Raw genomic sequence first — 26,466 nt, 5'->3', positions numbered from 1 at the left:
ACCACACTTACTTCTACAGAAACTTACACATACTTAGTCTTTTAAACAATCACTTATAGAAACACATACTTATTCATACAGGAACTCTTTCAATCTCTCACTCTCACATATACTCACATATATACACCAATAGTCACATATACTAGTTTAAAACATATGTAGTTACTCATAAAGACACTATTGAGACAGTCATTCACTCACTAACACACCCATACACACACTCATCCACCCATACAGTCCTGCACACATACTGTGTTCAACACATACAAACAGTGAGTCACTCATTCATGCACCTATGCACTACGTAATACCCCCCACCGAACCATGCAGACACTCAGACTGATACTCAAAAAACCAACTAATAACCTATATAGACACCCATGTAGCTACTCACCAACCCATGCAGCCACTTATACACAAAGTGAGAGACTAATACAGATATTTACATATTTAAACATTACTCACTAAGCCATGTATTCACTATGATACACTTAATCAGTCAGTTACACAATCAATTTTTCAAAAACAAATCATCCATTTAGACACTTATATACCCATTTATTCTTCCATCGACCTTGAGATATACATATATAAAACATATTTAATTTTCAGAATAACACACATTCACTGGATGATGTCATCAGTGATGTCATCAGTGATGTCATTTGAGATGTCATCAGTGATGTCATGAGTGATGTCACTGACCATGTCATGAGTGATGTAATATGTGACGTCATCAGCAGTGCATTGCGGGCGCGCGAGTTATAGTTAGCTGAACTAACTATAACGGGGCAATTTCAATGGTTTTGTACAAGTGAAAAGTCCAGCTAACTATAACACCCCTGAAACCTATGGTTTTTTCAGTGAATATATATATATATATATATATACACACATACATATATATATATATATATATATATACATATACATATACACACACACACACACACAGAGTGCCGGGGTTTCCGTTTTTGTATATTTCTTACAAGTCATTTGGTGGCTTGTGTGATTGATACTCTTGGTAGTGGGGTATCTCACCCCGAGTTGGCACCTGTCATACGTTTGACCCTTATATGACCGTGTTTAATTGATGCAAATACCCTATTATCTGTTAATACTTGTTTGAATGTGCGACGACATATCCACCACTACCTTATGTGACAATTTGAGACAGATCGACACAGCCAGATAGGCAGAGATGGAGACAGAGAGGCAGAGATGGAGACAGAGACAGATAGACAAATACAGATAGACAAAGACAGATAGAGACAGAGACAGAAATGGATAGAAAGAGCTAGACAGACAGAGCGAGAGATATGGAGAGAGAGAGAGAGAGAGAGAGAGAGAGAGCGCTAAAGATAGATGGAGAGAGATAGATATTTATATAGAGAGATAAAGAGCGAGAGAAATAGAGAGAGATGGATAGAGAGACAGATGTTTGTATACCAGGTCTGGTGGCTCAGTGGACGAATGCATCTGCTGCAGGGGCCTGTGTTCAACCTCACGGGCACAGTTATTTTGTGCTTTAGCCCCGCCCCCCCACTGACCCCGCCCCCACTGACCCCGCCCCCACCAGTGCAGCCCTTGGCTACAAACCACACTGTAAATTTGGCCCCCAAGAGAAAGTTTGTGAGTAGCCATGTAGTAGGGGAAGGAAGCCTCTTTAGTCACAATCAGTTGTCCCGGTGTAAGATCTTCGGCATCGGAGTCTGCTTCAGACACGGAGATGTGTTGCTCCTCCATTTTGGCTTCCTGCGCTTGTGATTCTTCTTGTTCAGGCTCATCTCCAGGATCTGGCGCGGAGCGACTTTGCTGGTATATTTCATGATGTCGAGCCCGACCGTCACGGAGAATCTTCTTCGATCGAAACGACCGACGTACGTCCGTGCGTCACAGTCCTTCTTGCCGTGTTCCGGGGATAGGCAAAGGTTGCACACTTTGTGCAAGTCGGTGTGTGGAAACTTAGAGCGACACCCTGGACAGAACTTAAATGGAGTCCGTTCCATCAACTGCTACCGACCTCGGAACGGGTAGGCCCGGCAGCCTTCCACGAATCTTCCGATCGAAGGTTTGAGTGTAAACTATACGCGGAGAATGGGAAACGCGATTGATAAACAATACCGTAGAGGGCCCGAAGAACGGTGCTCAACCGGAGCGCAACAATTCACATCTGAACCCGATGGCAGAAAAAATAACAATGGAGTCGATGCCCATGCGCACTATTACCGAAAGGAGGAGTCACCTACCTGGTGACTGGAAAAGACTTCTTCAAAGAAAAACAAAGAGCAAACATCCGGTTCCAACACTAGATGGCAATCTATGCACAGCATATGATCTTCAGCTCATATGCCTCGAACACAATATTTGAGTCCACTCCAACCCCGCACAACCGCCCTCTACATGTGCTAAGCTGCTCTATTAGTCATGTACCCTCATATGAGGGCAGGCGTGCAACACCCATAGGGCTAAAAGGGCTTCACCCTTCACTCACAGTGAGCACAATGCACTCGCAAGGCACTTGCGCTGTTCACCCTGTGCCTCACCTTGCAGTCACACGAGCACACTACTCACCCTGTACTCATGTGACACTTCACTAACCTGCCCCCCTCACTGCTCAATCTCACTCAAACAAGCCCATCACTAACCATGCATTCATTCGTCCCACTCTGCACTTCCATCCGCATTCAAATTCATATGGTCACCTCACTCACCTCGTAGGCACTCCTCTTACCCAACTTTCCCAGTGTCGCATCACTCACAGGGGCACTCCTGCCACCCACAGGGGCACTCTTGCCACCCACACGGCTCAGGGGGTTAATGTGCCTGCTACAAAGAAGGTGTACCATGCAGATCACAGACAGTGTGAGTAAGCTATGAGTAGCGCTATAAAAAATGAAATGTATGTCAGAAAGGTACTATAGAGAGAGGAGGTGCATTGTTGGTGAGCGGTAGTGAGGGAATTCATGGAGAAGGAGAAAATGGGCACCAAAAAACGACTGCTGCACTGTGCGTGCCAGTGCTAGGATCAGCCCTGGCTGGGAGTGTTAGCCACCCCTGAAGTTCGTGTCTAGTTGTGCCCCTGTATGAGGGCACTGGATATGCTAAGGCTTCCTTCTTCCTAAAGCAAGCAGGAGTCTTCCAGTCTAAAAAGGATGTGTTCTTATTCACACTTACAAGTTCACAAAAGGTACATGGCACACTACCAGGAGCATCAGACGTTCCTGCTCAGCCCTACACACTACACATGCGAAGCTGCCAGTCTGCTGCACGGTGACATACACAAAATAGCCTTTGTGTTGCCACAACTGAGACTTGAGGAGGGTCGACAGAGAATACATATGCACAAGGATAAGACACAAAAATAGGACACACAAACACCCAAACAAAAAAAGGGGGAGCAGAAGTAGGTAAATCACACATCACCTAACCTTGAAGTTCATAACAGCGAAGCAAAATGTGCAACCCCACGGAATGCCCACACCCACCTCTTAAACAGAGGATCGCACAGCAGCAAAACACGGTCACCTAAAAAGAAGTTAAGCTGCCTTCCAACAGGACATGAATGACAACTCAAACCCCGACTCACCAAAGGTAACAACCAGACAAACCAAAAACAATAAATAAGCGCTCTCATTCCTCGCTGTCACCACTGGTGTGCTGCGCTTTACAGTTTGCTGCAGGCCATATAAGTGTTTCCAAATGCTTTCCGTAATAAAAGAAAACAAGCATTGGCATAGCCAATAGGTCTCGCCTTTGGGACCTTATATGTTTAGCCAGAACTTTTGGCTATGTTGTAGAGCATTGTGGCTGCTGTGCATCATGTTCAAAAGTTATAATAAAAAGTATTAAGCATTTTTGTTACCTTTATACAAACCAAGACTACATTGTATACAACTGAACAACCTGATTAAACAAGCATTGGCATAGCCAATAGGTCTCGCGTTGTGACCTTATAAGTGTTTAGCCATGCAACACTTGATGTTGTTGCACCAAGGATATTGTACTAGGTAACTAAACACTTATAAGGTCCCAAAGGCGAGACCTATTGGCTATGCCAATGCTTGTTACACTGTTAACACTGTATGGGCATTGGTTGCACCTCATTTTAATAAAAAAGCAACAGACAGGTGACCTGTGAAGCTTTTTAAAGGGACTTCAGCTGCGCAGCAACACATTTTGCTGCCTACTTTGTAATTTTCGAACCGTTGGAGCTACAAACTTAAACAAATTGAGTTAAAATCTGCAGATTATGCAGCAGATGGATTGTTTGGAAAACTCGGGAAGTCTAAAATTATGCGAAAAACGTGGCGGCAGCACAATTGCATGATTCTAGTTGCCCTGCTCATAAGGGACCAACCCTTAAACCTGTGTGATAGAGACAGGCCCAAAATAGGGCAACATTAGTCTGTCATAGTTTAACACCGTTGACAGCTGTTGTGGTTTCGCTGCCAATGTCTCATTTATTGTGAATGTTTATAAATTGAATATACCTTTACTGAAGCTCTTAATAAAGAAATGTACAGACGGATAGAGATTTAGGAATCTTGGATACTTTATTGTACAAAAAGCAGTCATGAAATCTATTAATTGTGAACAGACATCTTTATCTTCAGGGTTTACAGAAAGATTTGTAGTTTCCAGAAAGTTTCAGACAAAATGTATATGTGAAGAACTTATATGGAGTGGAGTACGTATTATTCGTGCACATAAAAATGAGAGTTAAAGAGCAGATAAAAGTCCAGGAAGGAGAAGAGAAGAGAGAAAAAGAAAAAAGGGAGAAAAAGAAAAAAAAGGGAGAAAAAGAAAAAAGGGAGAAAAAGAAAAAAAGGAGAAGAAGAGAAGGAGAAAAAGAAGAGAAGGAGAGAGAAAGAACGAACCTCTTCTCCTGCGGTTTCTGATTGGTGGTGTTGGCCATGCCAGTTTTTGAAGGAAATCTCTTCAGAGCTAGACAGTGGGAAGCCACGCCAGCAGCCTCCACGTGGTTCATTCTGGAGTTTAAGAGGGCTTGTGGCGAGTGATGTCACAACACATCCGGAAACCCCAGCTGACGTCATCTAACAAAGAATGCCTCCTGGTGATTTTTAAAGATACAGGATTGGGAGGAGATAACCGTTTCCTTCTGCACAGTGGGTGGCCACTTTAATTGCCACCTTGAAGAGGCAGCAAAGGGCTCTGTGGTACCCGGTTTGTGGCATGAAAGGAGTGCGTCAGGCCTTCTTCCTAAGGTGGTTACCCTGTCAATGATGTAAGAGAAAAGGCCTGGCACTAGGAGTTCACATGTGGGCACTATTGCGGTAAACCGATTCCGCAGGTTATGTCCCATTCCACAAGGACGTAGCAGAGATTAATTTACACTGCAGCCAGTATTATCGAGAACACTTATTGGTAATAACGGATGCAGTATTAACATGTGCAGTAATACCACAGGGGTTTGGCAACGCGACTAAATATCGAAGAAAAGACCGAAAAAATGCAGATGGGAGCACGGCAGTTGAAGACACTATTTTGCCTGTAGCGCCGAACATCCATGCACGGTTCATGGATGTGTACTCTGGGACGGGCGCATGATGGACCCGAGCTTTCAGTGCACCTGTCCAAGGATGCGTGCACGGGGATTGGGCACATGCAGGACCCGAGCGTTCACGTGCGGACAGGGGAGGGCAGAGGTATTACGGGGACATACCTCACAAATCCCTCCTGCCCGTGTGAGCCTTTGAGAGGGGGCAGCTCTAAACCTCTGCGGAGGGAGCCTCCTGCCCTTCGCGTGCCTGAGCCACTTACACATAGCACAAGGAAAGGCTAGTGTTTACCCAGCCCATGTAAAGGAAGGGACATCTCTGGCTAACCATGGGTGTGAGGGCCTCCCTCTGAGAGCCGCCCTGAAATCAGGTGCTGAAACCGCTGTAGTGTATTCCCTTTAACGCAAGGGATATGGGGGAGGGTTGGCTCTGCTAGTGGGGAGTAATTGTGGAAACTGTCTGAATGACCTTTATTCTGCACTCTATTCCCCAGATTCACTGCTTTTTAACAACATTTCCTCCAGATAGAACCTGGAAATAACATATGCCACGGCAACAATGATCTGTGCCACCTTCTCCCACGAGTGCTCAAAAATGAAGTGCCTTGCGGATGCAAGCAAAAACGAGTGGTGCGCGCGCACGCCACATCGAGCCATGTGTTTTGAATTATCGTGCATGTGTCTGGGCACGATAATTCAAAACACATGGAGCCCGTTTGGGTAACTGCAAGCATTAGGCCAAAACACACGCACGAGCGTGTGGTGAGCTTTTTGAAGCCCCCTTACAATAAGTCTCACAGAGCAGCGCATTCTTGGGTAGGAAGTATCCAGCAGTTTGGCTCTATTATTTTAACGTAAGCCTGGAGCAAGGTATAAGAAAGAGGAGGTGCGGCTGGATGAAGGAGCATAGAGTTATGGGTCTTCTCTAATCTCTTCTTGACAGAGTAACCCAGGGCATCCCCAGTAGTTATCTATGCAAGTTAGCAGGATCCACTCAGCCTTTTTTCCTATTGAGGTCAATAATGCATAATTAAGTTGGGCATTGTTAAAACTAGTTATTACTATTGCTTCTAAATTACGGAAATGTGGACTTATATCACAGCACATCATATAGACTAGTTCGTGCTAATCTAATCATTATGCGTACACCAGAGCCTAAAATATCCACTTTATGCTTCGGTTTGAATTTGTATCTGTTCTAGCTCCTAAAGGCAACGTGCCCAGCCAACATTTATCGTTCATTAGAGCAGTTAGCTCCCTGCATGTGTAAAGATCTACCTCTTACTCTTTCCAAAGGCCACTTTCAGCGCTATAGAAATCACCAGGAGCAAAGCTTGGTTGCTTCTGGAAGAACAGGAAAGGCTGTGTGGCACAGCAGAGCTTGCATGTTTCACAGTGAGCGAGGGTATGTTAGCCAGCACTGCAAGTCAAGACCAGCAAGACAGTAGGTTTGAAAAGAAGGCCTGTCAGAATTAAGCAAGACTAAATTCCCTTATCTTACATGTCCTATTTATATTGTAGTTCGTTTGGAGAAATTGATAGGAGTAAATACTGGAGATGGTATTTTACTTCAAGAGGGTCAGGACCCTCCCCCTATCCATTCCTTCACTGAGCACCTGTAAAAGCAGCCTTTCATTTTTAGGTCTCGCCTATGCAGTGCGCATGCGCTGCATAGGAAAAAGACCTTAGGCCATCGGCACAGCTTTGCGGGCAAAAACATGCACGCGTTGCATTGCTTCCAATGGCAACGCATGCACATCTGGCGATTCCCTTGTGGGAGCGAGCTTTCAAACCATGCGTTAATTACAAACATATGGTGCCTGCTCGCTCCCGCAAAGGAAACAGGCGCAGGCCCCCTCCTCTCTCCCCTCCCCCTGCTGCCTCCTTTCAGCACGAGGCGCGCGTGCTTGTTTGAGAGTGCCCGTGTGTAATTGTGATCCCAATCCGATCCTGCACCTTGGTAAGTTTCATGAGCCTAAGGGGGTGGTTAACGCAGCTTGTTTTCATTTACCTGAATTCTGCGTTTTTAAACGTTTTTCCCTTTAGTCAAGTTAATGGTAGGTAGTCCATGTGCTGACCTCCAAAGGTGAAAGACTGAGTCCGGGTTGCCAGGATTAAAATAAATGATCTTCAAACCACCACGTCTCAGCAGCGATAATTTACCTCACCGAGCCATCCACCTTTTCGTCGATTTCTACGATTTTATCTTCCTGGTCGCCAAGGGTCACCTGCACCTCCTATCTGCCCAAAACTCATATCATGCGAGTGAGTAGTATTCGTTACCCAAATCGGGCGAGTGGAATGGAGAATCTCTTGACTCCGCCCTCGAGGGCGCAGCACCACCTTGCAGAGACCAGATTTAAGCAGCGTGAAAAGCCGGCACTTGGCAGCGCGAGCGCCGTCCCCGGGTAGCACGTGACTGTAAAATCTCGGTCCCTAAGCCCACAGCAGCGCCACACGCGTCACGGAGCGCGAGACGCAGACCTCGGACGGCTGTTGCTCATTCGCGCGGGGCTTCAGCAACTCCAAGGAACGAAGGGCCGGCAGGCCCAATGGCCTCTCCTCCGGTGCTAATTAGGAAGGGACTTCCGGGTTCAGTGCACTGTAAACATACGGACGCAATGTGTCCACCGCAGACGGGGGACACTGTCTGCACCATGGATGTGGACAGGTCGCTTTACACCAGCGAGAAAAACACCGCGCAGAGGTCTCTTAAACATGCACATTCTCAGTAATAATGACGTAACTGCATGACACGCAGAGGTGAGTTTGAAATTTAATTATAATCCTATGTAAATAAAATCTGTTACTGAAAGTGGAACCTCCACTATCAGTAAGGGGGGTGAAGTTGAAAGATCTCGCTCTGATACGGTGGCCACTGTCCCTTTATTATTTCACAGGGCACTGTGAAGACGTTTGTTCGGTAGTGGGGGTACTACGACCCTCATACCTAATTTTTGGAGTTTCATTCTAAATCCCTACTCCAAATCAGGCTATCTTAGGAGCTATAACTCAGACGAAGAGTGAGTCCATGTGTGGCTACTATTCATCTTGTAAGTGAGCTCTGATCCCATCACCAGTTCCCGGAGTAAACCCTCGACTCTCGCGTTGCAACTTTTGAGAGGCAAGTGTAGAAAATGAACAACACTAGTATCCAAATGGAATGCACTAGTCTTAAGCTTCGAAAAAGCAATGGTCAGTGTCATCAGATACCAGTTATACTACCCACGGACCACATCCCGTCACTACACCTGGTCCAGTGGGTACGCCCTCGCCATGAGACTAGAATACTTCACATCTCGTCTCATTTTTACCTCTTCAACTAAGTGCGCTGGAAACAAACACTGCTCTCAAGATGGGCAGGGCCACAACACGTGACTTTCCTGGGAAGGGCAGTGCCTAGGCCTTGCCATCAGCATCATTGCTACTTAGTTGTGGTCTGTTAGACTAAGTGGATACATGGAATCAGGCCGCGTGTATTTTTAAACCCAGCCTTTCAGTTGTGTGTGTTCTTTGGCAATTACTTTTTGAACTTATCCCGCCCTCCCTTTGGCAAGAGTGGGTGTATTTAGAATAAGCGTTACAGCTGCTAGCAAGTATGTGGTTTAAAAAATAGATTTGATAGAACTGGGGGGGAACAGAGTGATCAGTCTCCTGGTATAATCAACAAAATGCAACAAGGTGGTAAGTGTGTAGCCTGTTCAGCAGGTAGCAGCAGCCAGTCTCTACGTCATCCCAAGGTACTTATAAGTCACCTGAAGTGACCTGAGCGACATACCAGGCGGCAGTGGTAACATCCCAGCCTGAAACAGTTCAGTCCACAGCCGCACCAGGTTCTTCAGATCCTAAAGAGTTGCAGCAAAGTGGCTTGCCTACCAGTGCAGAGCAGGAAGCGCCCCTGAAGACTGATGCATCAGAAGCTCCGCTGGTTAAGGCTGACCAGTTTTTTTGTTTTTTTTTAAATAGAGAATGCTTCCGATCAGAGGATTTAGGCTCTTCAAGTTAAATTGTACTAGGGATGCAAATACATTTACCCCTGCTCCGCCCTGGGATTCTCTCCAATATGTAAAGATGGAATAGTGGAACAAGCTTATTCCTAGTGTAGAAGCGCAAAGCATGCCTGCTGGGCATTGAAACCTGATCCATATGGATATCCCTCTGAGTCTAGTTAGTCAATATAGCTGAGATAGAGACTAGTGGAGCCCAGACAAGAGTGACATAGGACGCGCTAAATAACATGCAATGTGTATATTGCTCACTGGGTTTGTCTGGTAAGGTTGTTGGCTTTTTGGTATCTAATTATTTTGTAGGAAACGGCTCTTTAATTGTTGAATTGGAGCTTGGCTTTGCAGGTGTCTTTGGTTGTGCCACAAGAAATTAAAAACAAGCCTACATCTGGGCTTGCCGACAACATGCTTGAATTTACTATTGCATATTCTAATTGAACAGTACCCCTCCCACTTGTTTCCTTCTTCAAGCCTCAAGCCCACCCAGCTGAAAGAGTTGTGCTCGTCAGGTCTGACACCCGACCCAAGCTGAATGCACCCCTTATGTTCACAAGGTTTTCATGGTGAGTTCAGCTTGTGCGCTGGTACTTGAGGGTGCACGGACTCAGGCCACCCTGTGTGTCTGCCCGGCTCTGTTGGCTTTTGTGTGTAAATGAATATGTAGCTTGTGTATGTCTCCTAATCCAGAGTTTTGGCCCGTTTAATGCTGTGTTGACTCTTGGTACGTAAGGCAAGCGAGCCACTGGAAGACAGAGGTCATTTGCCCAGGATCACCCGGTTTGGACAAGTAGCTATTCTGGCATTATAAGAACTCTGTTTCCTTGTCCGCCACTAGACTCCTAGCAGCGAAACCACTTAAGATACATTTTCAGGTCGTTTAGATCTCTGTAAAGTTTGTTTTCCAGTTTTATGTTTCCTACATGAAGAATTATGTTTTTGCCTACCCTGTCATTAAAAACCTGAATATGCAGAAAAACAGTTGATGGACAGAATGCAGAACAATGTCATACATTCACCCCAGTGCAGAGATCTGGGCCTAAATCCATCGTTTTTTTGCTCACCATGCCGTTCCAGTTTGAACCCAGCCATATGCAAATCAGTCTTGACCCTGTGCCTCAGGGGAACAGTCCAGCCCGAACTGCCAAGCCAGGTCCTTCCTGGACTGGAAACAAGCATCCTAGGACCGGTTTCGGGGTTTCACCCCTCTTCAGCCAGGATAGCTTGATTCCAGTGGCATGGAGAGCAAGGGACCCACGTCTGGGCATACCCTTCCCACTCGGGGTGACAAATGCAGAAAAACAGTTTATGGACAGAATGCAGAATGGCAGGAAGAGACGGCGAGCAGGGAATAGCGTTTTGATGGCGGCTATCCATTCGGGAGGGAGCGGTTGAGGAAAAAGCACTTTAAGTTGTTTTTTTTAATTTTGTGAAGGACGAGATAGTCTGATACCGACTGGGATGGCGTTCTAGATTTTGGGCACGTTTCCGGCAAAGGACCGTGCGGCAGTTTTTTGTTTGCGTGTTTTCATGGGGATTAGTAGTAGGGTGCTGGAGCTCCTGAGGTTCCTTGTCTGACCAGCCCTCTTGAGTTTGGCAGCCAAATACTCAGGTTTTCATGTGTGTAGGGTTTTGTGTGTGAGGCAAGCAGTTCTGTAACTTGCACGCAGTTCGATTGGGAGCAATTTTAGTTCTCCGAGTGCTGGTGAGATGTGATTGTATTTCCTGATTCCAGTGACCATTCTAGCTGCTGTGTTGAGGAGTTGAGGTGAGCGAGGAGAGATTTTGTTGTACCAGTGAGGGTGGCATTCCCATAGTCTAGTCTGGATAGCACCAGTGATTGGGAGGCTTGTTTGAGGTCGTTGGTTGGGATGAATGATTTTATTTTGTTCAGTGACTTCAGGTTGACGAAGGCACTCTTTGCGGAGTTCTTGATGTGATTGGCCATGTCGAGTTTTGAGTCTAGGGTAATTCCTAATGATTTAACGGAGTGGGTCAGAGTGCGATTGCCGTTAAGAGCATCCAAAGCTTTTAGCCATTCTGAAATAGGAGGGTCCTCCTCTTTGTTGGAGAGGAGGAGTATTTCGGTTTTGTCTTCGTTGAGTTGTAAGTGGTTAAGCGACAGCCAATGTTGGATTTCTTTTAGAGTGACATTTAGTCTGTGAATATCATCAATGGAGGAGGTTTCAAGATAGATTTGGGTGTCATCTGCATAGAGGTGGAAAGGGATGCTAGCATTTTTGAGTAGGGTGGTGAGGGGTTCCATGTATATGTTGAACAGTTGAGGTGAGAGCACTGAACCTTGGGGGATGCCCCGGTTGACAGGGTGTAGGTCGGAGCTAAAGTTTTTTTTATTTTTTTATCCTTTGTGAGCGGCTGTGTAAGGAGGAGAACCAGCATAGGACCACATCAGCTCCTACTTAAATGGATTCAGTGAACACAAATTGAGTTGGGAGCTGACATCCAACAAGACTCTGCTGGAACGCGTAGGCTTAAAAGGATTGCTGGCCTCAGTTCAAAATCTTACAAGCTTATTATGAAATTAGAAGGGTCACTGGTCGAGAGGGAACTTTCATAATTTGAGCCAGAATTATGTATCTCTTAATGAAGCATAGGTAAACGTATAGGTTTATTGCACTCTATATGAAGATAGGAGGTAGAGGCTTGCGTCAGCCTTTATAATTCACATCACCAGAGCAATGGTTGTTTTTGAGAGGCACGGTCCATCTTTTCAAGGGCGGAAGGTTCTCTACAAACCGCTAACACCTGTGGTCTGGATACTTAAATGCACCTCAGATAATGAGCATGTGTGTTTTTTTATAATAACAATTTGTACTATGTGTGAGTGTACGTGGGCATCCGATATTTCCAGGATACGCTACCTGTACGTGTGCTCTGTCAGGTTGCATCTATTAACTTTGCTTTCCGTGACATCACAAAGCTCTCAAATAACATTTCACTACTCTGCCCGTACAATGTATTTTTTCATTTACATTTAAGAAGCAATAGTATGTCAGGCTAAAAAAGAAAGGCACAAATAAGGAGTGGCATTATTTTTATGACATATTAGCATTATGACAGTTACCCAGCTTAAACAAAATGCTATTGTCAACTAAACAAGCTTTACTGAAAGCATAACTAACTGCTAACTCATCCCATGTTGAACCCATCATCGATGTTCATGGCTCACTCAGTAGAATTTCAGGACTGGGCATTTGGTAGAGTACAATTGTAACTTTTCTGAATATGATTCCCAGTAAAATGCCTCCTCGGTAGAATATCTATAGGAGCAAACAATATAAGTACCTTTAAAATCCACTCACCTCAGGGTAGGCCTCTCTCCCAAAGGGAGGGGGGAAATCCACTTCCCCCCACTTGGCTTTGCAGAGGTAATCAGCCGTGGCATCAATCTTAGCCGCCATGTCCAGGACGTAAACTCCATCTTTTGTCACCACTACATTCAAGAATCAAATGCACAACAACGGTCACCTTAAGAAGGATTGCAGCCACTTGATAATGTACCACAACAGACATCTGTACAGCACATTCACCACAAGAAGTTTTAGCGCTATGACGGACTGTAGATTGGTTTCATTATTGTCCTTGTCAAAGCTACTCATTTTAGTGACCTCGGAAGGTCAGAGCAGACCAGCAGGATGTGAACCAGAGATGCATGGCCATACACCGATCCCTCCCATGGCCATACACAGACCCCTTTCAATGGAGGCACTGGTTTACCAAACCACTAGGTCAAGAAGTCATTCAACTACCTAACATAGCCCTGTATTTGAACACAAGCTTGGAAGAATGCTCGTCTCATAAACCAGGTGCTAGCCACAAAATATTAAGTAGTAAGCAATGCCAGGGCATTTGAAGAATGTGTCCAGACTTGACATGCAGTTAATGTGATCGAAAAAGTAGGAATTAAAACCCTGAAAAGGTTGGTTAATCAGCTTGAGAGTAATTGACTGAAAATTGTAGGAAATGCTAACATTTCGAACGCAAACAGAATAAAAATGTAAAGTTACGGCATAAAATTAACAAAAATGACATTTTCGCAGAGAATTGTAATGTTGTATAGTATGGGTTTACAATCGTGTATCTAAGACGTTTGTAGAGAATGACAACAATGGGCCAATGGATGAAGAGGGCTGACTGACAGCTCCCATTAGGAAGAATATTGCATATGTAACTCTACCAAACTCAGAAGATCTTGACAAACCTAAAAACTAGTTATTGGCACTCAATCCACAGTTGAAGATGCATAAGCAGGTTAATAATTGTAATCTCTTACCAAGGGGGTTGATCTCCAGGTACGTGAAGTACAAGTCGTCGTACAAGTTAAAGAGGCCAGTAACGAAGCTGGCAACGATGCTGTGAGGGAGTCAAAATAAAGACAGTAAGTAGCAAGATCATGAGCATGTCACTTCATTAGAAATGCTGATAATTTCCAACTGCTGTGGTGGGAATATAGGTTTTTCTTTGATCGTCTTTAGTAATGTAGATTTTGTGGAATGTGTGAAAAAGGACTCTGCACGCGCAATTGGGGTCAGCAAACCATTTCCTTATCTTGTCCTCGATCAAAGCACAGCAAGTAAAAATCCCCTTCGCAGAGGGAATCAACTGCATTGAAAAAGGTAAAATTTTCAGATCTGTGTCCTTTCCCTTCTTAAACTATCTGTACATTAGTTGAAGGCGTGCAACATTCTAACAGATCCTGCGAGATGCAGAAGTCACTGAAGGCCCTTCAGGAGCAGCACCCGATGCTCTTCGTACCAAGTTAACACGATGGTGAATCAAGCTGTAAAATGACAGTCTACATACAATAGGGCCACGTCAACCGAGTCACTCATACACACCAGCTGACCAGAACAGAGCTCCCAGACCCCTTAAGGTAGGGTTCTCCAAAAATCAGTCCTGGAGGGCCAGATACATGCCAGATTTTTTTAATCTCTCCATTTAAATAAATATAGCTATTTTAACACATCTGGCATGGATCTAGCTATCGAGGACCAACTCTTAAGAACCCTGCCTTAAGGCATTAGGGCGAAAGACCCCTTCCAGAGTCAAGAATAGGTAGTACATGTGGGTCTGTTTGTCAACACTCACCCTGGATAGGAATGGGTAACTATATGGGAAGAGCTGGACTGAAAACTTCATCGATTCCTTTAACTTTACGGACACCGCTGTCCAACGAGAAGCCACTGTCTGTATTCAGCGTTCAAATCCACTTTACAAGGAACGATATTTCAGGCAGAAAGTCCGGACTTTAATCATGAATGGCAGCTCCTTAACTTCCTGACTCAGCATGTATGTAAAAATTGGATCTTTGCTAAGGTATCTCCACATTACACATTCCGTCCATGTCCCATCGCCCAATCTCTGCGATGAGTCAGGAGGCACTGGTGCAAGCAGAGCTGCTTAATGGCTGGATCAGAGCCATTCATAACATTTAAGCAACGAGCTGAGCACTATCAGAGGGAAAAAAAATCAGTTTAGCCTAATTGGGGGATATTCATCAATGGCAAGTCAGCTCATTTTAGAAACTGTTCATTACCGTAAGGCAGATCAGTCAGTCCAGACTGTCAAGGCTGCATTAGAAGAGAGCTCAAGCGAAGGACAGGCCATGCGTTTTTACCACTCAGATGGGCGTTGTCCTAGCATGAAGACGGCTTCATGAAGTCTGGGTGCCTCACATAGTCAGTAACTCACCATGGAGTCACACAATGAATGCTGGTGCGTTCTTGCAAGCAAGGCAGCAATCTACATTAATGAACAGCAGCAGCGGCGGCTGGCACCAAGCTCATTCATATGGATCCATGGTGGAGCTCGATGCTGCCTAAGAGAACCAGGGCCGTATTACAAAAGATGCCCCGGGGGCGCAACAGGCGTTTGCGCCTTCTTTGCGAGCCCCCAGGGCATTTTGGTATTCTAGAAAGGGGCGCAGACGCTTGTGCGTCCCCTTCTATAATAACGATAGCGCTGGCACACTTAATGCACCAGCACCATCTTCAGAGGGCGTGCCCTATGCAAATGAGGGGATTCCTTTGACACTGCACCCGCGCCATATCACAGACATAGAATCAAAGAAGCCCTCAAGAGGCGCACTGACAGTGCACCATTTAAAAGGTGGCGACAGTGCACCATTTAAAAGGTGGTGCACTGTCAGTGCTCCTCCTGACAGCAGCCTTCTGCAGGAGGTAAAGGGGGGTCCCATAGACCCCCCCCTCTCCCCCAAGACATACCCTTGCAGGCGGGTGCAGTCACTGACTGAACCTGCCGGTAAGGGGATCTCTAATCCCCTTTGAAAGTGCAGGCTGCTGCCGCCTGCACAGTGAAAACAGAGCGGCTGCTCCGTGTTTTCACATGAATGCGCTGCCCCCAGGGCAGATTGAGTACGCGGCTGCCCCGGGGGTAGCACATAGATCATAATAGGGAGCATTGGCATTGTTTGCACCCAGGGCACCTTACGTGCGGTGGGGCGGGAGTAGCAAACACGGACATACTATGGAATGAGGAAAGTAATTATTACGTTCCTCCATTCCGTAGTATGTCTTTTTGCTACCACATTGCCCCTCCCCCATCCCACAGCACGCCCTATGCGAGCCGCCACTGGTAATACGGCCCCAGGAGTGCAGTCGGTCTGACCAGGAACAACCTGAATGCATCTTCTTTGTTCTCTAGTGGTACAAGGGGACTCCTTAGAGGACCAACGCAAACACCCTCCGAGGATCAATATACAATTACTCTCACAAACGAGGGTCCAATAGGCGGGTGAGGAGATCACTCACAATATAAGCCTCCCTTAAACCATACTTTCAGGTTGCATCCAGTACATAGCGTATCAGTAACAATCTCTGTGGTAACCAGTCGAGGCATAGAAAAAAAACAAAGCAGCAATCTCCAGGGACAAAAGGTGAATAACAACCTGAGCATTGCCCGTGACGTCACATGCCTTCCATGAAGGTGGGGATGCTATACATTTAGCCGCAGACAAAAATGAGAGGGAGGTTGAATTCTATAAAAAGCCCAGGCCACCTGCACCAGCCTAGTTTCCCTTTTGTAAAGAGGAGCAGCAAGGCTACATGCCTCGCCTTTAGATGGGAGGGTAAACACAGCCCAAATGCAAGTCTACTAGACTCTGGCCCAGAATAAAATGGGTGGTAAGCTTAGCACTACCACTAGTTAACTGTTACCGTGCCATAAACAGGAAAACTAGATTAAAGCTGGTCACTGGCAGATGGATTCAAGATGTAGGAACATCCGCTAAGGTGCAATTAGTATCTATATAAACTTTCAAGCACAGGGCGTGCAGAGAAGCATTAAGAGAGAATTTATTGATAAATGAACCACTATTCCCACAGACACCCATCTCCCCTTGAAGGAAAGAGAAGAATCAATGTGTAAACATCTATGTGCCAAAATAGGGGTTGTGTACCAATGATGGTGGCGGGAGGGTGGTTGGTTAGGTTAAGAATGTGGAACTGAATCACATGCTACATATTCAATTCAAAGACCTCTTTAGGAATATGGAAAACGTGCGGATAGACTGCAAGACCCGATAACCCAAAGAGAGGAGAAGACCTGCCCTGCATTTAGGTTTTACTTTGGAATAAATTAGAAAAACAATTAAACACAGGAGAACTAACTAAACAAGAGGAATGGGTTAAAAGTCATTTTCATCCTAAAGCTTACGATATACGACTAGCAAAGGAAAGAGCATCAGTCTTACCTACTCTCTAGTTACCATGATAAAGGGACCTTTTAATGTCACAAATGTAAAATGACACACATGAAAAGATTAAAAAGCCATCACTGCCAATAGAAACCGTGTGGGTTCTAAATAGTATGGTAGTCAATCATTCCTGATGCAAAGGAAAATGTATAAAATCCACAAATAGTAAAATCAGCATAGGAGTTCTGCAGTTTTTACATCACACAAGTGTATGCCGTCTGCTCATGTCCCATTGGCGCAGCATCGAGATATAGGCCAGCTTCGATCACAAGGACCAGTTCAAGCATTACGCCATCCTTATTTGAGAGTCAGATACAGAAAGGCAGAGTGCTGTGGCAAGTGTATCAAAGTAGACAAATCCAGTACATGCAAAAATAATTTATACGTAAAATAAAAGAGAACAGACTAGTGTCTGCAGTTCTGCATGCAACACTAGAAATAGAAAATAACTGCTTCACTGCACTTGTGGTCAACATTAGACTACGTTCTTGATGCAGCGCTCTGGAACTTACACTCTGTTGCAAAGTAAAGTTTTCTAGGTGTCATGGATGTTTGTACCTGTAAGACAGACTATCACAACCATACTACATACATCACAATGCATTTAAAGTCTGCAAACCAGCTACCTCCATCACTTGTTGATATTCTGCTGGACTTTTACCATGTGCAGAGCTTGCGAACGCTTGGCTACGTTTATGCAATGGAAACATGTGTACATACATATCAGATTACATGTTAAGGAACAATCTCCCGCCAGAACAGTGACATAGCCTTAAAGCAGCAACGGTCTCATGCCTGAACACGAGTAAAGAAAGGGCAGCCTAAGAGACCTAGATAGAAACAGAGCAATTGTAACTGCTTCTACATTTTGTCTTTTGAATCTTTAAATATATGTTGGGAGGAGCCTAGCGCGCAACCAAGATGGCCGCGTAGGTGCGAGGCTCCCAATGACCTCCGCGACCTCCTACATTTATCCTGTCTTCATCCTGATTCGGTTGAGGGGACTGTGTTGGTGAACCTGAGCCGAGGTGGTACCCGTTTTCCGTATTTCAATCGGACCCCGTGTGCCGTGATGGGCATCGATTGAAGTTTGCGGCCGGCTCCTCTCCTGACCCCGGACTTGAGTTGGGGGGTGATCCAGTGGAGAAGTGAATAACAACGGCGGGACGAGCCTGGCGGGACGCGTACCGCACACTTTAACTTTCGCTTTTGAGCCCTCTTGCCATTGTCGCGAGTGGGATCACGGCCCTTCTGTGTGTGGTGGTTGCCTCGCTAGGGGACCCTGCCTGCCCTGCGGGGACCTGCTCCGCCTTTGAGGCGACCTCTGGGGTCCTTGGCCTCGATTGTTCGCTCTCCGCGGTAGGACTCGTGGGTGTACGGGATACAGGACGATGGCGACGAAGCAAGATGGAGAGAGGCCGAAGGCCAAATCGACCCGGCGTGGCGCTGCAACTCAAGCCAACATTATGGATCGCTACACCCTACCGAAGGGTTCTCCCGGCGGGTCGCATAAGTCTGAGTGCCCCGCGGATGCCCCGGATTTGCCGACGGATCTGACTTTGCAGGACGTCATGGGCGCCATCGTGGAGATGAAGACCTAGGTGGGTCAACAATTTGATACCCTGGCGCACAAACTCGACGCGGTTCTCATCGATGTTAACCTTGTCAGGGCAGATCTTTCCAAGACAAATGACAGGGTGGATTCTTTGGCCCACACCGCGTCGGGCCTCACGACTGAGGTGGCGGCCCTCCAGACGGAGGTACGTCGGCTCCGGCAGGCCAGTGCGCTCACGGATCGGCGACTGGAGGATTCCGAGAGTCGGGCCCGGAGGAACAACGTTCGCATTATCGGGGTGCCGGAGGGACTGGAGGATTCGGCGGCGGATCTCTTTGTGGAGGATCTGATTTCTAATCGTCTGCAGCCTCGAGGTTTGAGTAAATTCTTTGCGGTGGAGAGGGCCCATAGAGTTCCTGGTGGCAAGCCGAAGGTCGGATCTCCCCCGCGGCCTCTTATTGCCCGTATCTTCAACTTTCGGGACAGGGATGCGATTTTACAAGCTTCTAGAGTGCAGGGGCCACTTAAGCTGGAGAACGTGGAGGTGAACTTCTATCCTGACTTTACGCAAGCGGTCCAGAAGCAGAGGCTGGGTTTCATGGGCGTCAAGCGGCGGCTCCGAGATATGAACTTGAAATATGCCATGCTTTTCCCGGCCAGGCTGCGTGTGGAGTCCGAGGGTCGCTCTCATTTCTTTGACCGTCCGGAGACGGCCGGGGACTGGTTGGACACTTTGCCTAGGGGACATGATCGAGAGGGTGTGGGGGCCGCGAGAGGAGAGTGCCCACTGGACCGGGCCAGCGGTATGGACACTGGGGCTAATTCCTGACGATGCCACTTTGACTGTGCTCAGGGTTTCTTGACTGTCGTGCTTTGCTCCCCCTCCCGTGGAGGTTGTGGTGTGTCTCGAGGGGGTTCTCTTTCCTCCTCTAGGGGGTCTTTGTAGTTTAGTTCATGCAGGGGCGACAGGCACACTGCAAGTTGGGGGGGCTGTTTGGGCTCATGCAGGGGTGCAGGGAGGGGGGAGTTTTGTTTCGAATGTTGGGTTGGGGTTGGGTATTGTTTGTTTGTACCACAAGAAAGACATATTGTTGTGTTCTATTCAAGGTGCTCTCTGGGAGGGGACTGATTGGTTTTGACTGTGATGGGGGGGTAGGGGACTGAGACTTCTTTCCTGGAATGTTAACGGACTGGGGGACAAGATAAAACGGGGGGGTGGTCCTGCAGTTTTTAAAACGGATTTCACCTGATTGTGTTCTTGCAAGAAACACACCTTATTGGTAATTCCTTTTGTGCTATGAATAGGCAGGGCTATCGCCTTGTGGCCCATTCGGGCTTCACCTCTGGTTCGAGGGGTGTGGGCATTATGGTTAAAACCTCGCTCCCGTTGGAGGTTGACGAGGTGCTCCATGATGACAGGGGGCGATATACGGCTCTGGTGGGTAGATGGGAGGGTAAAGTAGTTGTTTTGGTTTCTGTTTATGTCCCGCCGGGGTTGCAGACGACTACTTTTGCTGATTTGGGGCGCCTTCTTCTTGGGCTGCCGGAGGGGATCCTAGTGGTTGGTGGGGATTTTAATGCTGTGGTCTCCGGAACCGAGGATCGTCACCCACCCAGGGATCTCCCCCGGGCCCAAACTTGGTTGTCTGGCCTCTTAGATACCCTGGGTCTGGTGGATTGTTGGCGGCTAAAACATCCTGCGCAGGTACAATACACCTTTCATTCCGGGGCTCATGGTAGGTAGTCTTTCGAGACTTGATTATGTTCTGATGCCAGCGGCACAGGCGGGGAGGGTCGGGGAGGTGCGGCATCTTGCTCGGGGTATTTCAGACCACTCCCCGCTCTTGTTGCACTTTGATATTGTCCCGGGGATGGAGGGGAGGGTGGTCCCGATCAACCCCTGGTACCTGCGTAATCCCGCAATTCGCGCAGATTTGATTAAATCCCTTGAGCAATATTTTGGAGATAATGTGGGATCAGTGTCGTCTGCTGTTTCTCTGTGGGAGGCGTTCAAAACGGTACTCCGGGGGGAAGCCCTGTCCCTCATTTCCCATTCCAAGAGGTGTGAGCGGGAGGAGGTGACCCGTATCGAGTCGGAGATAACTGAGTTGGAGGGTGACCTGGATTGTGGTGTCACGGACGACAAACTGCATGCTCTCAGGATCAAACAAGCGGACTACAAGGCCCTAGTCAGCGAAGCGGCCAGGGGCCTGAGTAGGGAGCAGCAGGGGCGACTGTATGATATGGGTGATAAAGCTGGAAAACTGATCGCGTGGCTGGATAAAAAGGAGAGAGCGAGTCGAGTTGTTCCGCTGGTTGAGAGAGTGGAGGGTGTGTATGTTACTGATCCGGGTGAAATTGTTGATTGCTTCGCAGAGTGTTTTCGCGGGGTGTATTCCCCGGTATCTTCTCGCTCGGAAGAGGATTCCCGCGACCTGCTTAAAGATATTGCGTTGCCTTCCCTTTCGGAGGAGGATAAATCGTTGATGGACGCGACTCCGACGTCTGAGGAGATCGCCCTGGCCATACGTTCAGTCGCCTCTGGCAAGGCCATGGGTCCTAATGGCCTTCCCATTGAATTGTACAAATTGCGGCCGGATACATTGGCGCCGCATCTTCGTGATATGTTCCTCGCGGCCCGGGCGGCGGGTTCCCTCCCGCTGGACCAGCGTCTAGCCACTATTGTGGTTATTCACAAGGAGGGGAGGCCGCGTGATCGGGTCACTTCTTACAGGCCCATTTCGCTTTTGAATGCGGAACCGAAAATTCTTGCCAAGGTGCTGGCTAATCGGCTGGTCAGCGTGGTGTGCGATCTGATCCATCAGGACCAGTCCGGTTTTATCCCTCATCGCAACACCGCGCTTAACCTGCGGCGTCTGCATGGGGTGCTCTCGAGGGTTCCATTCATACGTGAGCCAGCCATTTTGGCGTCCCTGGACGCCACTATGGCATTCGACACGCTTGAGTGGCCATATATCTGGGCGACGCTGGAAAAGTTTGGGTTTGGCCCAGGATTCATTGGCTGGGTGAAATTGTTGTATTCCGGACCGCTAGCCCAGGTGGTGGTGAATGGTAGAGTGTCGGCTCCTTTTGAATTGGGTAGGGGCACGCGACAGGGTTGCCCGCTGTCGCCTCTCCTCTTTGCGCTCGCCTTGGAGCCCCTGGCGGAGTGGCTGCGGTGGCACCCTTCGATTCGTGGTCTCCGATGGACTCCTGAGTATGAGGATCGAGTCTCTCTCTACGCGGACGATATTCTTTTGTATCTTGCTTCCCCGCGTGAATCGTTGATTGTGTTAGTGGATGTGCTGTATTCCTTTGGCCGGAACTCAGGCCTAGTCATCAACTGGGCTAAGTCCTGTGTCTATGTCCTCTCAGGGGAGGCTCCTATCCTCCTGCGGGGTTGTCCTATCCAGGTTGCTCAACAGGGATTTAAGTATCTGGGTATTTTTATTACCCTGGACTCTGCGGCTCGATACACACAGAACCTACTCCCCCCCCCCCCCCCCCTCCAACGTTTGAAGGCAGATGTGGCGCGTTGGAGGCGCTTGCCGCTCTCGCCGCTCGGCCGGGCGGCGCTGTTTAAGATGTCATTACCACGGTTTTTATATGCCTTACAAAACACGATGGATGTCGTTCCGGCTAGTTACTTTCGGGAGGTGGAGGGTCTGCAACGCCAACTGTTTTGGGATGGGAGGCCGCGGATCGCCCTCGCGAAGCGGACGCTCCCGTGGTACGATGGGGGGGGGGGGGGGGGGGGGGGGTCGCCCTCCCAGACATCAAACGTTATTACTGGGCCTCCCAGCTGGCTGCGATAAACCACGGGCTTTATGGGCCCGCCCTTAATCCGGCTTTTGAAATGGACAAATTGTTGATGCCGGGTGGCGACTACAATCGTGCGCTCTACTCTAGATCGCTCGACGCACGTTTGACGCACGTTTGACGGGTCCGACACAGGTCGCGGTACGGGTGTGGCATGCGGCAAACTCGGCGATGGGGTGGAAAGATCGGTTGACCCGGGCGACGCCTCTGAGCGACTGGGTTGTTTGTGGACGACGAAAGGCTTCGAGAAGTGGGACACGATTGGCATTAGCAGGGTGGGCGATCTTTGGACGAAGGGGGGATTTAAAACGTTTGATGTGCTGAAAGCGGAATACCAGTTGCATGACAGGGAGTACTTCCGGTATGTACAGGTTCGCCACACGTTGTCTTCCGTGTTCCCGGAGGTCGCGTCCATCCCGGAGTGCTCCCCTTTGGAAGATAGAGTGCTAGACGGGCATGTACCGGATGGCATTCTCATTGATCTATAAAAAGCTCATCAACGATCGCTCGGGACTGCTGGCCGCCCTCCGTGAGGCATGGGTCGCTGATGGATTGGAGCTGGACGACGAGGATTGGGTATCTGCGGTGGCCTCCCCGAAAGAGGTGGCCATACCGGCCCGCCTTCGTTTCGTCCAGCTCAAAATACTCCACAGGGTTTACGTTACGGGACCGGGCCTGATGCGTATGGGATATGCGGTGGATGGGATGTGTAAGCGTGGGTGTGGCATGTTAGGGACCTTCCTCCACATTTTGTGGGAATGTCCAGAGGTGACTCGATTCTGGCGTGGTGTGCATGCGGTGTTGCAAGCGGTCACGCATGTTGCGCTGTTCCCCGAGGCTAGGAGGTGTCTGTTGAATGTGTGGGAGCCGACTGATTACACGGTGACGCAAACGTGGTGGGTGACATTGGGATATATGGTGGCCAAGCGTGACATAGCACAATTGTGGGGCTCCCAGAGGTCACCCACGATTTCGGTATGGAAGGAAAATATGGATTGGTGTATGTTCCGAGAAAAGGTTGTGTATGTGGCGAGAGGTAAGCCTGGGAAATGGGTAAAGGTGTGGGGCCCCTGGAACTCCTATCGCGGCGGGATCTGTACCCCGCCACTGACGCCCGACTTGGCGGCGGCCCTGTCTCCCTAGTCTGCACATTCTCTTGATTCTGTGTTATCGTGATCACTTTGTTTCTGCCCCTGCCCTTCCCCACCTCCTATTCTTGTAGGTTGGTAGAGCCCTCCCGCGGGGAGCACATACCGTTGCCTAGATTTTTGCCGCCTTGTGGGTTTGTTTTTTGTTTTTCTTTTAAAATGAAACCGCCAATTGGGATGTTTGGGCAATGTGGCCGCAAATGATATTTTTGATCTGTGGGACTTTTTACTGCTTGCTGCTTGTGTTTATGAATGTGTTTCATGGTCTCACTGTCTATTAGCGGCCGGCCTGAAGGTTGTAGGCCCATACTTGTATATCTCTTGAACTCTAATAAAGGTTTCCCAAAAAAATAAATAAATAAAAATAATAATATATGTTGTACATAGCAAAGGGCACTACTATGGGTATTGAATATGCTACTTACCAGTATGCATCTGTTCTTGGCATGCAGGGCTGCTGACATTCATATCTGTGCATAGATCGCCGCCTAGTGTTGGGTCCGGATGATTGCACATTGTTGTCCTGGAAGAGTCTTCGAAGTATCACGAGATAGGTGGCTCCTCCCCTGGACTACAGTGCGCATGGGCATCCTCTCCATCCTTAGATTGTTTTTCGCCATTGTGGCAGTGATGGAGTAGATACAGTAAGTGATGACTATGCTATACAGTAATTCTGAGTGCTGCAGCCGCTACAGGCGCCGGGGAGGAGGGTGGGCGATATGAATGTCAGCAGCCCTACATGCCAAGAACAGATGCATACTGGTAAGTAGCATATTCAGTTCGAGGCATGTGGGCTGCTGAATTCATATCTGTGCATAGAATACATAGCAGTTCCTCCATTAGCGGCGGCTACCCGTGCCAGCTGCAGCAGTCTGAAAAAGAGTTTTGAGAACAGCCTGTCCTACAGCTGCCTGCTGTTTTGAGTGTACATCTACACAGTAGTGTTTGGTAAATGTATGTATAGTGGACCATGTGGCTGCTCTACATATTTCCTGTAAAGGAATGTTTCCTAGGAAAGCCATGGACGCCCCTAACTTTCGTGTTGAGTGGGCTCGTGGGGGAATCGTTAATGTGCGTTTAGCTTTTTGATAGCAAATTTGAATACATTTAACAACCCATCTGGCTATCCCTGCTTTGGAAATGGCGCTGCCCTTGTGTTGTGGAGAAAAGGCAACAAAAAGTTGTTTTGTTTTCCTAAAGTCCTTAATTCTGTCTATATAGTACATGAGGGCCCTCTTTACATCTAGTGTATGGAGCATTCTCTCTGCGACATTCTGTGGATTTTGAAAGAAATCAGGCAGTTCAATAGTTAGATTCATGTGGAACTGCGATATCACTTTCGGCATGAATTTGGGGTTGGTACGTAGTACAACCCTGTTTGCGTGAACCTGTATGAATGGCTCTTGAATGGTTAGTGCCTGGAGTTCACTAACTCTTCTTAACGAAGCTAAGAAAGCTACTTTCCAGGTGAGGAATTGAATCTCAAATGAATGGAGAGGTTCAAAGGGTGGACCCATTAATCTGGTGAGGACCAAATTGAGGTTCCACACCGGTGCCGTGGGTGTCTTGGGGGAATTACTCGTTTGAGTCCCTCCAAGAAGGCTTTGATGGCAGGCACTCTGAATAAGGAGAGGTGCTGCCTGTTTTGGAGATAGGCTGCTATGGCAGTTAAATGGATACGTATTGAGTTGTATACCAGATTGCATCGGTATAGGTGTAAGAGGTAACAGATGTTTTGAATGGATGCGTCCAGCGGGTTAATGTCATTGTTGTTGCAGTAAATGACAAACCTCTTCCATTTAGCCGCATAGCAAGCTCTGGTCGTGGGTCTCCTGGCCTCCTTGATGATATTCATACATTCTGGAGGCAGGTTCAGGTAGCCAAACGCTAAGACCTCAGGAGCCAGATTGCCAGGTTCAGCTGTTGCGGATCTGGGTGCTGAATTTCGCCATGGTCCTGCGTTGAGTGCGGGTTTGAGCCGCAGCCTTTGATGCGGCACCACAGAAAGTTCTAGAAAGGTGGTTACCATGGTTGGCGCGCCCATGTGGGAGCAACTAGGATGAGTGTTAGTGAGTGTTGTCGCAGTTTGCGTGCCACTAGCGGTATCAATGGCGCTGGGGGAAAAGCGTACGCAAATCTGCCGGACCAGTTCATCCATATCGTATTGCCCTGTGACTGCGGATGTGGGAACCTGGCGGCAAAGATTTGGCATTTTGCGTTTTCGTTTGTGGCGAATAGGTCTATCTCTGGATGACCCCACTGTTGGAAGTACGGTTGGAGTACTGACGGATGTAGCTCCCACTCGTGCATCTGGTGGCTGTGTCTGCTGAGCAGATCCGCCATCTGGTTGTCCTTGCCGGGGAGGTGTTCCGCCATGAGGAATATGTTCCTCTGAATGGCCCACTTCCACATGCTCTGAGCCAGATGAGACAACTGTGGAGAGTGTGTTCCTCCCTGCTTCTGTATGTAGTACATGGCAGTCATGTTGTCCGTCCGGATCAACATGACTTTGTTGAACAAGTGTACTTTGAATGCCTTCATGGCTAGGAAGATTGCCATCAGTTCCAGAACGTTGATGTGCATCTTCTTTTGTTGCGTCGTCCATAGTCCCTGCACTGTGTAAGTGAGTACATATGCTCCCCAACCCTGGAGAGAGGCGTCCGCCGTCAGTATTATTTGTGGAA

The 26,466-nt window shown here is 47.8% G+C and overlaps 1 protein-coding gene across 2 annotated transcripts in view; it reads right to left on the bottom strand.

The window, feature by feature from the left end:
• Positions 1 to 9,464: 9,464 nt before the first annotated feature.
• The window catches only part of LOC146769587 (ATP-citrate synthase-like), a 229,210-nt gene continuing 212,208 nt past the window's right edge, over positions 9,465 to 26,466 (bottom strand). For both annotated transcript variants that reach the window (XM_085640494.1, XM_085640493.1), the window contains exons 6-7: positions 13,820 to 13,899; positions 9,465 to 12,979 (exon numbers count right to left, since the gene is read on the bottom strand). In XM_085640494.1, the coding sequence (XP_085496620.1) occupies positions 12,834 to 12,979; positions 13,820 to 13,899 (226 nt within the window). In that variant the 3' untranslated portion in view covers positions 9,465 to 12,833. The remainder of the gene's footprint in view (positions 12,980 to 13,819; positions 13,900 to 26,466) is intronic.

This window comes from Triturus cristatus, unplaced genomic scaffold (genome assembly GCF_964204655.1).
Source record: "Triturus cristatus unplaced genomic scaffold, aTriCri1.1 SCAFFOLD_166, whole genome shotgun sequence".
In the NCBI taxonomy this organism is placed as follows: domain Eukaryota; kingdom Metazoa; phylum Chordata; class Amphibia; order Caudata; family Salamandridae; genus Triturus; species Triturus cristatus.
This window is presented reverse-complemented; position numbering and strand designations above follow the sequence as displayed.